Consider the following 15,244-nt stretch of genomic DNA (forward strand, 5'->3'; position numbering starts at 1 on the left):
TCACATCACTTTTACATTTTAAAATACAAAATATGTATAGGGCATGTTCACTTACAAGATAAAGTCCCCAGCAACACAGCTAATACTACAATAGCGTCCATTGTCACACACAGATCTACCTCTCTGTCTTACAGGTAATGCTCCTGTGTTGGGAGGGGAATTCTCAGTGGCTTTTATAGGAAATACAGTGGACTGAATTTGTTTAAATCTCTAGGGGTTGGAGGAAGAAGAAAAACAAAACAAATTCAGAGGGTATGAATATCCATTATGAGGAGCACTGCTGCCCCCTCTTGGAATAGAATAAAAAACAGAAGACTGCTTTCATCAACATTGCTCTGGACTTTTGATCTGTAACATTACTTATGGGTTAATACCGAGTGAATGTTCAAGATATTATGATTTTATTATCTGCACAATGTACAACATTCCAACTAGATTGATGAAAACACAAAAGAGTGCTGTCCTTCTCATTTGCTTGGTAACTTCAGGGAAAACAAATGACAGCTGATATTTGTAAATGTTTGTGCTCCCACAAAAAAGCAGGTGTATATCTCAACATATCTGTTTATATTGTGTTTTTATTAGTAAATTACAGTTATGACTAGAACCGGTAGCATTGTGTCAGGAACTAGTGTTCGCGTAAACTAATTGAAAATGCAAATGTTATATACTAAGTGATGTGCTAATTTACATTAAGAGAAATACTACTGAATGGTACTCTGTACAAATCTGTAATCTTACTGTACTCTTTTGCCTCAAAAACAATGTAACGGGTTCTGATGTTCCTCTCCCTACAAACCACACAGTCTGCAATTCTGAGACGCACACAGGCTTTATTGTGCGCTTCATATAACAAACATATATTCTGATCAGCATCCCTGATTCTCACCTACACTTATGGCAATGGGCGTCAGGGAATAGTTAATGACAGCAGTGAGTCAGGATTTCAATTTAAAATCCTATAAAAACAATTTTCAGGGAGGTAAGGAGATGCTCTTCGTCTTCAGTGGAAGAATGTGAAAAGGGCTCTCTGGTGACAAGTTCTGCTCAAAAATCAATCTGCATAGTGAAAGGCATGCGTCCAAAAGGAGTTGACATTAAGAAAACACGTTTTTTGAGTGGAGGAGGTCTTAAGGTTTTGTTTCACCAAATTAGCATTGTTATATGATCAATATGAAAAGCTTATGGGAACATGCTTCTTTTCTTTCTGATGAAGACATGTGTATCCAATAAACTATAGACACCAACATTATTTGATATTTATTTTTAATTTTAAAAATGTATTGTTATTTAATTAGGCCAGTAAATCAAGTTCTATAGAGTAGCACTGTGTGATAAAGGGGAAGAGGTTTTTGTGCAGCTCTGCCCACACTCTCTCTCACTGTGTGTCTCTGGCACAGTAATACACAGCAGTGTCTTCAGCTGTCAGGCTGTTCATCTGTAAATACAGCTGGTTCTTGCTGTTGTCTCTGGTGATGGTGAATCTTCCCTTAACAGACGTGGCATAATATGTGCTGCCACCACCACTACTGATCTCAGCCACCCACTCCAGTCCTTTCCCAGGAGCCTGTCTGATCCAGTGCATATCGTGGCTGCTGAATGTGAACCCAGAGGCTGTACAGGTCAGTGTGTGGGATTCTCCAGGCTTTTTAACTGCTGGTTCAGACTCAGTCAGTGTCTGACATTTAATACCTGTGAAATTAAGAAAAATGTGAAACTCCAAGACCTCACAAATGCAATTTCACTACAAATTAAATTGATGTCAGATTAAAGCATACTTGTAAATAACACAGTAATCAAAAGTAGGCTGGTTGTAGTCATCATGGTAAATGTCTTTCACTGCAGTCTGTGATGACAATCCTTCAGTCAGCCTCCAACAATAGTCCCTCCTCCCTCAGTGCAGAGAGGTAAATGTAGAAGGAAGAGCTCAGAGTTTGCATGAACTCCTCCTCACTGGGTGGGCAGATCACACACTGTTTATAAAGAACCAGAGCCTGTGCAGGAGCTCTTTCTCCTCTTGAGAGAACACAGTCCAGAGAAGAACATCTCACTCTATCATCATTCTCTGAGGAACTGCTTTGTGTCTCTTCCAAGTTCTGTTCCCCGCTTATACCACACACCCATACACATGCACACACAAGTAGGTTTCAGGTACAGGTGTGTAATCAAGACAAGGTGATGTAACCAGGTAGGCTGTGTAGTACAGACTGAATCTGATCTGTGGGGAATATTGCACCTTTCAGTAACTTCCTACATTTCTCCAAGTAGTGGTACAAATCTATGTAGATATGCACTAATAATTATTAAAAAACATAAGAATTATGGATTGCATTTTTATAGTGCCTTTCATAGTTATGATCTCAAATCACCTAATTAAGACGAAGTAGCCATCAGCAGTGTGTAGTTCTGGTGAATAATTACACAACCACAATGAGAAATCCAGTTTGTGAATGTTGCCAGGACTCTGGGGAAGCCCTACTCTTTCAGATAAATGTCATAGGATTGACCCAGGGAGGTTACCCTGTTTAGTCTCAGCCATTCAGCAGGAGCAGAGTACACTGAGAGATTCCTGCCGACTTTCTGCAGAAATTATCTTAATGTTATTATCCACTCATGAACTCAATGCATAGTCAGCAGTGATAATCAACAGGGTGGGTTTTTGTACATGTCTGCTGCAACATGATTTTACCCATTTTTGTTATTTTTTTTATATATATTGATGTAATGGTGAATATGGGGACAATGAGCACTACATGCAGGTAGACTGTGTGTGTTCAGTGCTGACACTCAGTGTGATGTGTTTTTGTACAGCTCTAGTGTTGCTTTGCTGCACTGTGGGTATCGGGCACAGTAATACACAGCTGTGTCTCCAGGCTGCAGGCTGCTCCCCTGCAAAGTCACTGTGCTGCTGGAGGTATCTCTGGAGATGGTGAACTTGCTCTTCAGGGAATCTTTGTATTCCAAAACTCCATCTCCCCACATACGTCCAATCCACTCCAGAGCTTTCCCTGTGGGCTGTCTAATCCAGCCTGTAGCATAGCTGCTATCAGTCACAGAATACCCAGAGACTTTACAGGAGATGGTCAGAGGCTGCCCTGGTTTTACAACCACAGAGCCAGGCTGCGTGAGTTCAACACAGTGACCGTCTGTGGAGAACGAATAAATAAATAAATAAAGGAATGTGAGTATAACAATAAGCAATATAATCATAGAAATCAACATAAAACTACAATAATGAAGTACTTAATTTAACTTATTTAATTCTAAAAGTAAGTGAAACTGTAAAATATCACAGAATTAATATATTTTCAAGTAAATTAAATATGAATGCAGCATTCTTACAAGATAATGTCCCCAGCAACACTGCTAATGCTACAATAGCTCCCATTGCCACACACAGATCTTTCTCTCTGTGCCTTACAGGTGATGCTCCTGTGTTGGCAGGAGAATTTTCGGTGGCATTTATAGGAAATACTGTGGACTGAATTTGTTTAAGTCTCTGGGAACTGGAGAAAGGAGAAAAACAAAATGAACTGAGAGGGGCAGGGTATCTTTTATGTGAAGCAATGCTGCCCCCCACCTGGAGAAGAATTAAAAACAGACAACTGATAATATCAGCATGCTCCGGAACTTGATCAATAACAACTCTTATGGGTTAATTTTTAATTAATTTTGAAGACATTATGATTTGAATATCTGTGTGGAGTGGTGGTGTGGTTAGGGCGCCATCGCCGGGCAGAGAGGGAGTGGTTTTGCTGGTGCTACAACCCAGGTGTGTGTGATTACAATGAATTGCTAATTGTTTACATGCTCGGCCTGCAGTGAGACCAGGGCGCTGGAATGAGAGACGCACGCGGGAGGTACGCAGTGTGTGAATTCCCCGTCTGTATCGTGTTTTATTTTGTTTAGAGTTCAGCTCACGAGATGAGGAGACTGAAAGCTGAAGTACCTGGTATTCATTAAGCTACTGCAGATTAAACGAGTATGATTGCAGTTTGACTGTTTTATTAAAATGCAAATTTAGTCTGTTGAAAATAGACATGGTAGCTTGGACATTTTGAGGAACGTCACTCATGTAATTACATAGAATGCTTTTCCAGTGCTTTATTTAACTGTTATTTACCATGCTGTTTAATTCATTTATTTGAATCAAAGGGCTTTAGGAGTAATCAAAACAGAATGAATTCCCTGAAGTCTGCTGTGGTGACGGTTTCATGTAGAGAGTTATTGTCAGGGCTCATGCTTGACTTCTCTCACTGTGACTCTCCGGCACAGTAATACACAGCAGTGTCTTCAGCTGTCAGACTGCTCATCTGTAAATACAGCTGGTTCTTGCTGTTTTTTATTTTTTGCTGTTGAATTCCAGCAAATGAAAGAATGCATTTTAAATATTTAACAAACTTATTTGGGGCTTTTAAAGACAATTTTACATGATTTTATGAAAAATGTTCATTTATTTATTGTGAGATTTTGTGGTCAGTGAAAGGACTGCAGTGTGCTTGCATGAGTTGGTTTGGGTTAAAACTCCATGAAATAAATCAGGTTTTTTTGTTTGCCAACATGGGGGGATATAATGAAGCTACACGTTCAGTCCACAGGTTGATTTTATTATGAGACTTCAGAATATGATGTGAGAAATCAGAATCAATCTGCTTCTACGTGATAAAATGTCAATTTATTTCATATAATGAAATAACATGGGGTAAGACATAGTGTACGTAACATATTAACACAATATTTATGGGAATTTCAAAACATCATTGTGAGGTTTTCATACGTTTGAAAAGATTCTGAGTAATGCCATTTTCTCTGGCTTGTCGTCTTTATTAGAATCCATATCTAATATTGGGGTGACAGAAAAGGTTTACAACCTGCTGGTTAGCAGGAGACTCAAAAGGGTATGTGAATGATGACCGAGAATTATCCGCCATTTAAATTCACAAATGAGACCTAAAGAACAGAACACTTCAGTGATATTTAAAACAGTAACCCTGAGTTTCACTTCATACAGCAGAGTTCATTTCAGGGCTCTGTGCTGTAGCTCTGTGTGATAAAGGGGAAGAGGTTTTTGTGCGGCTCTCCCCTCACTCTCTCTCACTGTGGGTCTCTGGCACAGTAATACACAGCAGTGTCTTCAGCTGCCAGCCTGTTCATCTGTAAATACAGCTGGTTCTTGCTGTTGTCTCTGGAGATGGTGAATCTTCCCTGAACAGAATTGGCATACCATGTGGCACTGCTATCAGGCCTGATCTGGGCCACCCACTCCAGTCCCTTCCCAGGAGCCTGTCTGATCCAGCTCATATAGTTGTCACTGAATGTGAACCCAGAGGCTGTACAGGTCAGCATGTGGGATTCTCCAGGCTTTTTAACTGCTGGTTCAGACTCAATCAGTGTTTGACATTTAACACCTGTGAAATTAAGGAAGATTCAGAACTCACAATCCACAACCTCACAAATCAACATTTCAGTAAAAACTAAATGAATGAGAAATTTAAACATACTGGCAAAGATTGCTGTGATCAGAAGTAGGCTGGTTATAACAGTCATGGTGAAAGTCTTTGACTGCAGTCTGTGATTATAGTCCTACAGTCAGTCTCCAACAACAGTTCCTCCTCCCTCAGTGCAGAGAGGTAAATGTAGAAGGAAGAGCTCAGAGTTTGCATGAACTCCTCCTCACTGGGTGGGCAGATCACACACTGTTTAAATAGAGCAGTCAGAGCTGTAGACTGCAAATACAATATGAAAACTGCTAGATTGTAAGGTTGTAGTTTATGGTTTCCCACATAATATGCATTACAGTCAAGAGGGAAATGATATTATTTAAAGAGTCATGTTCCATGTTCAGTAGCCATGCAGCTCTGGTCCATTCCTGCTGCTCCAAAGCATCTTGTCTACAGCAGTGTGATCTTTACTGTAGTGCTGTTCAGAGGACACTTTAAACAAATGAATGTTGTCTCAGTGTGTAAGAGTGGCTCATGTAATATCCTGATCTCCAGATATATACTGCCTAAAGAAGGTATTCAGTCCCATATAATTTTTTTTTTTAGATGAACAGAAGTATTTTTATTGTCAACTCACATTCTCTAAGAACTTATTTTCAGTCTAAAATGAGTTATTTGTCGGCTGATACTTTGAAGGACATGTAAAAACTGAAATATGCTGCTCGCAGAGAACCATTTAAACCAGAGGAATGTAATCTGAGCGTGTAAGAGCAGCTCAAATAATATACTGATCACCAGGTATATTCTGATGAGCCCCCCTGGCCCCCCACCAACTATTATGGCGATGGGGGTCATGGAATATTTAATGACAGCAGTGAATCAGGATTTCAATTTAAAATCCTGTCAGAACAGCTGAATCTTCTTCAGTACAGTGTCCCTGTGATTGTGCTCAGGTTTTGATTTTTGTGATTGGTACAGTGAGAAGACCGGATAACAGCAATTCCAACTTATATTTCCCAGAACTAAGCACATCCAATAGAAACAACTCCAGATGTCTTTTCACATCGGAAAATGTTTTCAACTTATTCTATATTCAGGTATTCTTTGTAAAAACATCATTGATATTTGTTGTGGAAAAAATATATTCAATCCTCAGACATCTAAATTTGCTTATTTCACTTGTTGACTTTAGGTTAATACTTTTAATACTTTAGGTTAATACAGGGAATTAATATGTAAGAAATACTGTTTCTATTGCTGATGTGTGAACTGAAGTGTGAAGCAGTTTTTGTATCACTCCCACATGACTTTCTCTCACTGTGACTCTCGGGCACAGTAATACACAGCTGTGTCTCCAGTCTGCAGGCTGCTCCCTTTCAAAGACACTGTGCTGCTGGAGGTGTCTCTGGACACAGTGAACTTGCTCTTTAGTGAATCTTTGTAATAGGTGTTCCCATCACCACAGACTTCTCCAACCCACTCCAGAGCTTTCCCTGCTGGCTGTCGGATCCAGTCTGTACAGTAGCTGCTATCAGTCAGGGAATACCCAGACACTTTACAGGAGATGATCAGAGACTGCCCTGGTGTTAAAACCATAGAACCAGGCTGCGTGAGTTCAATACAGTGACCATCTGTATGAGAGATTAAAGAGAAAGATAATTATGCAAAGGTTAATGCAATTATCAAAGAAAATAGTTAATGCAAAATCTACTAGTTAAGTTTACCGAAAAATGAAATGAGAGGAAGGAAATGTATATATTGAATAATATTGTTTCAAAAGATAATAAATGAATACAGTATCCACGCTTACAAAATAAAGTTCCCAGCAACACTGTGAATGTTATTATTGCTCCCATTGTGACACACAGATCTCCGTCTCTCTCTAACAGGTGATGCTCCTGTGTTGGGAGGAGAATTCTCAGTGGCTTTTATAGGAAATTGTGTGGGTGTAATTTGTTTAAATCTCAGGGGGTTTAAGAAAATCTGAAGATGAAGATTATTTCAGAAGGTCATAATATCCATTATACGGTCACTGCTGCCCCCTGCTGGAGGAGAATTTAAAGCAGCAGACTACCACAACCCGCATAACTAAGCAAAGTTAAGATCAGTAACAATGTGAAGGGAATGAGTTCACATTGAATGTTCACAAAGTTATGATATAAGTATCTGCAAAATGAGATACATTCCATCGAGAGGGCTGTCTTGTCTTTATTTATGCATATTGTCCTGATAAAAAAATGTAACTGCTTAAAAAAACGAATGTGAATGTCTTCTGTGTATTTTTGTGCTTCTGAGGTATACATATCCAGTGCTGTATATAGATATTCCGTAAATAGACCAAGAACAGGGAGGGTTTGTATCTGATCCTTTTATTTGAGTACAGTGATGATTTGCTTATTTACATATGAATAAATTGTACAGAGGAGAAGATCTTGTTTACACCAGGGGCAAAAATTACTACAGTACATGCCTCTAAAATATACTGATAAAATGTGTCAGAAATGGGTTGCATTCCACTTTATTTATAGAGGAATAAGGACTTTATAAAGCACTCACCTTCTGGATGTTCATAATGCATTTATTACCTGTTGATTAACGGTTTCATAATAGAAACAGTAAATGAAAATTCTATTTTCCACAAAGTCAATTGATGCACCTGGATTTTTAGTCAAACAATCTAGAAAAATCATTTCCAAGGCTACAATGCATGCTCTCCTGCTCAAAATTCAATCTACAACCTTAGAATTACAAAGGCAGGTCCTAAACCATTATGGGATTTGCATTTCATCAGCACAAATGCTACACAAACAATGGAATATATTTTAATTCATATTCTGATCACTAGGGGTGCAGACTTCACAGAGCTTTTAAATGTTTGTGTTTTGCCACTACACTCATCAGGGTGGGTTTTTGTACAGGTCTGCTGTGGCTTTGCTGCACTGTGTGTATCGGGCACAGTAATACACAGCTGTGTCTCCAGTCTGCAGGCTGCTCCCCTGCAAAGTCACTGTGCTGCTGGAGGTGTCTCTGGTGATGGTGAACTTGTTCTTTAGTGAATCTTTAAAAGCAGTGCCCCCACTAGAGCATATATATCCAACCCACTCCAGAGCTTTCCCTGCAGGCTGTCTGATCCAGGACGTACAGTAGCTGCTATCAGTCAGGGAATACCCAGCGACTTTACAGGAGATGGTCAGAGACTGCCCTGGTGTTAAAACCATGGATCCTGACTGTGTGAGTTCAACACAGTGACCATCTGTGGAGACAGAAAAAAAATACATACTTGGACTCGTAAGTACATCTGTAAGTAATATAATTATTGAAACAAGCAAGAAGCACTAACAGAACAACTAATTTAATGTCATTCAAAAGAAAAACTTTGGAAAACACTGCAGAATATTTTTAATTTTTAAATATATTTTTAAAAATATGAATATGGCATGTTCACTTACAAGATAAAGTTCCCAGCAACACTGCTAATGCTATAAGAGCTCCCATTGTCACACACAGATCTCCCTCTCTGTATTACAGGTGATGCTCTTGTGCTGGAAGGAGAAGTCTCAGTTGCTTTTATAGGAAATACTGTGCGCTGAATTAGTTTAAATCTCTGGGGATTGGAGGAAGGAGAAAAACAATAAATTCAGAGGGTCAGGGTATCCTTCATGAAGAGCACTGCTGCCCCCTCCTGGAGGAGAATAAAACACAGCAGGCAGTTCACACCAGCATTACTATGGACAGTGGACACTGTTACAAATCTTATAGGTTAAGTTCAGAATTAATGCTCCTGTAGTTATGATTTGAATATGTTTGTGTCACTCTGTGACACATTCCATAGAGATTGCAAAAAATGCTCTAAAGCTGATTAGAGCACTCATTTACTTCTTGGATTTTACTGTATTATCCTCATAATGTACATACAGATAAAACACTAGTGCAATTGACAGCTGTGAAAAAGCAGGTGATGTCAGTATATCTCATCATGTCAGAGCTCATCATTGATTACAGATACACCTAGAGCAGGTGCGTTTGTATCTGGACCTCTTTTAGCGTATAGTGATAATGTGCTCATTTATGAATGTAGATGTGATACCTAGTGGTCTTCTTTTACCTCATGAATAACTTTAGATGTCTCTATGGTTTACCTAAAAAGTATTACAGCGCGTCTTACATTTTCTGCAGCTGAGTGGGTATCTAATAGAAATTACAAAGCAACACAATATGTGTATTTACAGTTACAAACTAACTGCACAAGTAGTGGTATGACATCAGTCACAGTCTTTGCACTATCAAGGTTTTAGAGAGAGTTCAGCATACAAGATGAGGAGACTGAGGGCTGAAGTATATTCATCATGCTAATGCAGTTTAGACAAATTTAATGGCAGTGTTGCTGTTTTTCTTTTGGAGTAAATGCAAATATAATGTGTCAAACATCGATATGGCAAATTGGACCTTTTGAGGAACGTCTCTCGTGTAATTTATGCACGATTTGTGTGAATTTAAAAATATCCTTATGAGGTTTTTGTAAATGTAAACATGTTTTTGAATTTAAATTTACTTGGACTTCTCATTTTGATCGGAATCTGTATCCAATATTGTAGAGACAGAAAAGGTTTACAGTGTGCTGGTTTGCAGGTGACTTAAAGAGGGTTGATGGTTTAGAATTATCAGCAGTCAGATGTTTAAAACAGAAACACTGAGTTTGACTTCATACAACGGTGTTCATCCCAGGGCTCTGTGCTGCAGCGCTGTGTGATAAAGGGTAAGAGGTTTTTGTGCAGCTCTCCCCTCACTCTCTCTCACTGTGGGTTTCTGGCACAGTAATACACAGCAGTGTCTTCAGCTGTCAGCCTGTTCATCTGTAAATACAGCTGGTTCTTGCTGTTGTCTCTGGAAATGGTGAATCTTCCTTTAACAGACGTGGCATAATATGTGCTGCCACCACCCTCATTGATGCTGGCCACCCACTCCAGCCCCTTCCCAGGAGCCTGTTTGATCCAGGACATCCAGGTGCTGCTGAATGTGAACCCAGAGGCTGTACAGGTCAGTTTGTGAGAGTCTCCTGGTCTCTTTACCACTGCTTCAGACTCTGTCAGGACAATCTCACCCTGAACACCTGTAATTAAAATAAAAGGCAGATTTCAGATGAGATTCATGGAAGAAGCACAGAGAAAGAAAGAGAGGAGAGAGAGAATAAGAGAGAGACCTGAGAGAGTGAGTGCTGTGAGCAGCAGCAGGGCTGGTAGGAGCTTCATGACTGCAGGAGAGAAGGAGAAGCACTGAGTTAAAGCACAGACTGAGTCCCACTGACTGCTGCTCTGGTTCTCACACTGACACTGGCTCCATTTAAAGCAGTGGGAGGTTTGCACTGGACCCTCCTCTAGGGGAGGGCAGAGTGAGGGGCACTGCTGATCACACTCACAACAGTGTAGAAGCAACAGGACAGGAAACTCACAGGTGCTGTAGAGAAAAACTGTGTTTCTTACATTCAATGCAGAACACTGTTATTTCTATAACCCCACCCAACAATTTACAGTCTACTTTGCCTGTGTCATTAACATTAGGATTTACAGCAATGAGACTGAATGGATGTGGAAATTGCTAATTGTACAGTGAAGCCAGTCTACAAGGTTTGTCAGTTAAAAAGAAAATCCTGTGCATTAACAGACATGAGAATAAATGAATAAACAGTAAAAAGTATAATTTATTGAAATTTTAAACCACAATGTCAGAAATTAAGCGATATGCGGGTTGAATTCCAGCAAATGAGGGACTGCATTTGGTGTATTTTACAAATATATTTGGTGCATTCAGAGACTTTTTTTTTTACATGATTTTATGAAAAATGCTTATTTGTCATTTATACTATGCATGGTCAATCCTTTAGTAATAATTGTGAGATGGACATTTTGTGTTCAGTGAAAGGACTGCAGTGTGCTTGCATGAGCTGGTTTGGGTCTAAACTCCATGAAATAAATCACTTTGAATTTGTTGTTTTCCAACAATGGAGGATGTAATGAAGCAACACATTTATTCCACAGGGTGATTTTATTATGGGAATTCAGAATATGATGTGAGAAATCAGAATAAATCTGCATCCATGTGAAAAAGGTGTCCCTTTAATTCACATTGGGGTAATATTAATGTATGTACATAACGTATTCATGCAAGATTTTTTATGTCCTCGTAAAGGTCCTTGAAATGACACTGAGAAAAATCAATTTTCTCTGTTGTCACCTTGAACAGAATTCATATTGAATATTGGAATGACAGAACATAGTAATAGCCTGCTGAATTGCAGGTGACTCAAAAGGGTATTTGAAAAATGACCAAGAATTACTAATCATCTGATAGTATAAATGAGACCTAAAGAACAGACCACTTCAGTGATATTTAAAACAGTAACCCTGAGTTTCACTTCATACATCAGACTTCATTCCGGGGCTCTGTGCTGTAGCACAACATAACCACAACCTCACAACATAACTTTTCAGTAAAAACTAAGTGAATGAGAAATGTACTGGTCAAGAATACTGAAAGCAGAAGCAGGCTGTTTATTACAGTCATGATGAAAATTGTTGACTGCAGTCTGAGATGATAGCCCTTCAGTCAGACTCCTACAACAGTCCCTCCAGTGCAGAGAGGTAGAAGGAAGAGCTCAGAGTTTGCATGAACTCCTCCTCACTGGGTGGGTAGATCACACGCTGTTTAAATAGAGCAGTCAGAGCTGTAGATGGGGTGCAGATCATATAGCACTTATAAGTGTTATCCACAGCCGTGTGTCTCTCTTCCATGGTTGCATTATTATTCATAGTGAATGCAGGGAGTTTCCTGGCAGGTGAGGGTGGGAGAGTGGAGTCAGTAGCTCTCCAGTACTCAGTACATCACAAGTAAGTCTAATGAGAGTGTCCAAGACAGACAGCATTTGATCACACAATATAGAAAGCATCCTGATATCCAGTGTTAAATCCTTGACCCTGTATTTGCAATACATGTTTTGTGCCAATATTTTGATAATATGTTGCCCCCTCCTGGAGCAGAATTATAAACAGCAGGCTGCTTCCACCACCATTGCAGCTGAATTTTCTTTAAATTAAAAAGCAGTTCCTTCACCATATGGCCTTCACTGAGGTGGGGGGGGGGGGGGGGGCAGCAGGTGACCAGCCCTAGCAGGAGCTTTGTTCAGGGCCTTTAGTGTGTGACTGACAGATTCAGAATCTGCAGGGTTTTAACTGCTGGTTCAGACACAGGCCTTTATTCAATAAACAGCTTAACTTTGACTCGTGAGCAGCAGCGCTCACTGGCCTCATATTCACCATTACATATTTATAAAATTAGACGTTAAATAAATTATTTTTGATATCAACTTTTATATGTCCTTTCTTTCATCAGCACATAGAGGGAAACATTCAATTCAATCAACATTTGGGGTTCAATCAACATTTGTCTTTCTTTTCAATTTAAATGCCAGCGTTTGTTTATTCTTCACATACTGTAATGTGTTTGGTAAGTTACATTTGGGTGATGCTGAATGCATGCAGGTAGAGTGTGTGTGTTCAGTGGTGACACTCAGTGTGATGTGTTTTTGTACAGCTTTAGCGTTGCTTTGCTGCACTGTGGGTGTCGGGCACAGTAATACACAGCTGTGTCTCCAGTCTGCAGGCTGCTCCCCTGCAAAGTCACTGTGCTGCTGGAGGTGTCTCTGGTGATGGTGAACTTGCTCTTCAAAGAATCTTTAAAATGTATGTCTTCATCCCACCATATGGTTCCAATCCACTCCAGTGCTTCCCAGGCTATACCATAGCCGCTATCAGTCAGGGAATACCCAGAGACTTTATAGGAGACAGATACTGGCTGTCCTGGTTTTACAAGTATAGAGCCTGGCTGTTTGAGTTCAACACAGTGACCATCTGTGGAGACAGAAAAGATATTTGAACAAACATCCAAAGTAATACAATTATGAAAACAAAACTAATTTTTCTTTGAATTGAAAATATGAATACAGCATGTACAGTATACTTACAAAATAAAGTTCCCAGTAACACTGCAAAAGCTATAATTGCTCCCATTGTGACACACAGATCTCCCTCTCTGTCTAACAGGTGATGCTCTTGTGTTGGGAGGAGTATTCTCAGTGGTTTTTATAGTTAATTCTGTGGACTGAATTTGTTTAAATCTTGGAGGAAGGAGAAAAACAGGACAAATTCAGAGTCAGAATATCAATTATGAGGACCACTGCTGCCCCCTCCTGGAGGAGAATTTAAAACAGCAGGCCTCTTTCACCGGCATCACTCTGGAATTTACACCAGTAACAATGCTAAAGGATTAAATTCAGAATAAATGTTCACATTGTTATGATTTGAATATTTGTACAATTTGATGCATTCATATGGATTGCTAAAAACATTCACTTGAGAGCTGTCTTGTCTTATTTTCAGTACATTATGCTTGTTACACAAGTAATCATAGGAAAAACAAATGTACATCACAGATTTTTGTGTATGTTTGTGCTTCCAGGAGAAATAATATCAAGTATATATAAATATCTCAGTATATGTGTAGTATTTAGATATTCTATAGATAAACCAGTAGATAAACCACCCATGAACAATATGTCCGTCACCTTTAGTAAAACAATTTGATTCTTCTTTTGTCTTCCCCCAAAATATGGTGTGGATCAGTCTATCTGTGTTTTGATATTTGTATGAGTAAAATGGCTGTGAATATTGAGGTAAGGTTGATAAAGTCAGAAAGAAAAACAATAAAATCTTAAACTGGGAGTAACAGAATGGCATATATATTCCAACCTGCCAATGATCCTGGATAACTCAGTATTTCACTGAGAATATAACTCTGTTACTTGGATCTGCTGATTTTTTTATCTCCAACATCTATACAATCGGTTCTTTCCTCCCTGCATATGCTGCCTAGCTCATTATTCAGGCCCTTGTGCTGTACTGAATGGATGATGCTGCTCTCTCCTTGGGTCTCCCTGCAGGTACTATCAGGCCCCTCCTGCTCATTCAGAATGCTGATGCTGCTGTATTTACCATCAGCTGGATACAAGCAACAGGCCACCACTGCTGAATCCAGTCATCTGCACTAGTTACCCCCTTCTCCTGTTCACCTGTGTGAGCTGATGCCCCAGACCAAACTGGGCCCATGCAGGCACCACTGAAGAAGACTGTGGTCAAAGTGCATTGTGTGCACCTGTCTGCGGGTAAATGCCCTGTCATTGTGTTCCTTGTTTGTTTCATTACATTCCACAACATTACACAAGTCAGTCTAATGAGAGTGTTCAAGACAGACAGCATCTGACCACACTACAGAAAGCAGCTTGATATCCACTGTTAAACGCTGGACCCTGTATTTGTAACACTAGTCTTATTTAACCAAAATTTTCATATTATGAGCAGTGCTGGGTGGCACGGTGGGGCAGTGGGTAGCACCGTCGCCTTACAGCAAGAAGGTTATGGGTTTGAATCTCGGCTTAGGCCTTTCTGTGTGGAGTTTGCATGTTCTCCCTGTGTCCGCGTGGGTTTCCTCCAGGTATTCCGGTTTCCTCCCACAGTCCAAAGACATGCAGGTAGGCCGATTGGACACTCTAAATTGCCCATAGGTATGAGTGTGTGAGTGAATGGTGTGTGTGTGTGTGTGCCCTGCGATAGATTGGCAGCCTGTCCTGGGTGTATTCCTGCCTCTTGCCCAATGCATGCTGGGATAGGCAACAGCCAGCACCCCCCGTGACCTTGCTCAGGATGAGCTGTATTAATAATGGATGGGATGATCAGTGCTGCTGTCCCCTTCTG

At 39.9% G+C, this 15,244-nt stretch overlaps 2 protein-coding genes and 4 gene segments (V, D, J or C); 1 reads left to right on the forward strand and 5 right to left on the reverse strand.

Moving 5' to 3' along the window:
* Positions 1-15,244, forward strand: part of LOC118220446 (titin-like) — a 435,810-nt gene that overhangs the window by 205,109 nt on the left and 215,457 nt on the right. The window lies entirely within an intron of this gene.
* The window catches only part of LOC118220452 (immunoglobulin gamma-1 heavy chain-like), a 147,741-nt gene that overhangs the window by 120,102 nt on the left and 12,395 nt on the right, over positions 1-15,244 (reverse strand). The window lies entirely within an intron of this gene.
* Positions 1-15,244, reverse strand: part of LOC118220474 — a 56,601-nt gene that overhangs the window by 33,927 nt on the left and 7,430 nt on the right.
* LOC118220498 lies at positions 5,080-5,618 on the reverse strand. The segment is given in 2 exon segments: positions 5,080-5,408; positions 5,502-5,618. Coding segments are annotated over 2 exon segments (360 nt in total).
* On the reverse strand, positions 8,324-8,993 carry LOC118220460. The segment is given in 2 exon segments: positions 8,324-8,694; positions 8,891-8,993. Coding segments are annotated over 2 exon segments (402 nt in total).
* On the reverse strand, positions 10,220-10,849 carry LOC118220477. The segment is given in 2 exon segments: positions 10,220-10,551; positions 10,642-10,849. Coding segments are annotated over 2 exon segments (366 nt in total).

Source organism: Anguilla anguilla, chromosome 2, assembly GCF_013347855.1.
Source record: "Anguilla anguilla isolate fAngAng1 chromosome 2, fAngAng1.pri, whole genome shotgun sequence".
Classification (NCBI taxonomy): domain Eukaryota; kingdom Metazoa; phylum Chordata; class Actinopteri; order Anguilliformes; family Anguillidae; genus Anguilla; species Anguilla anguilla.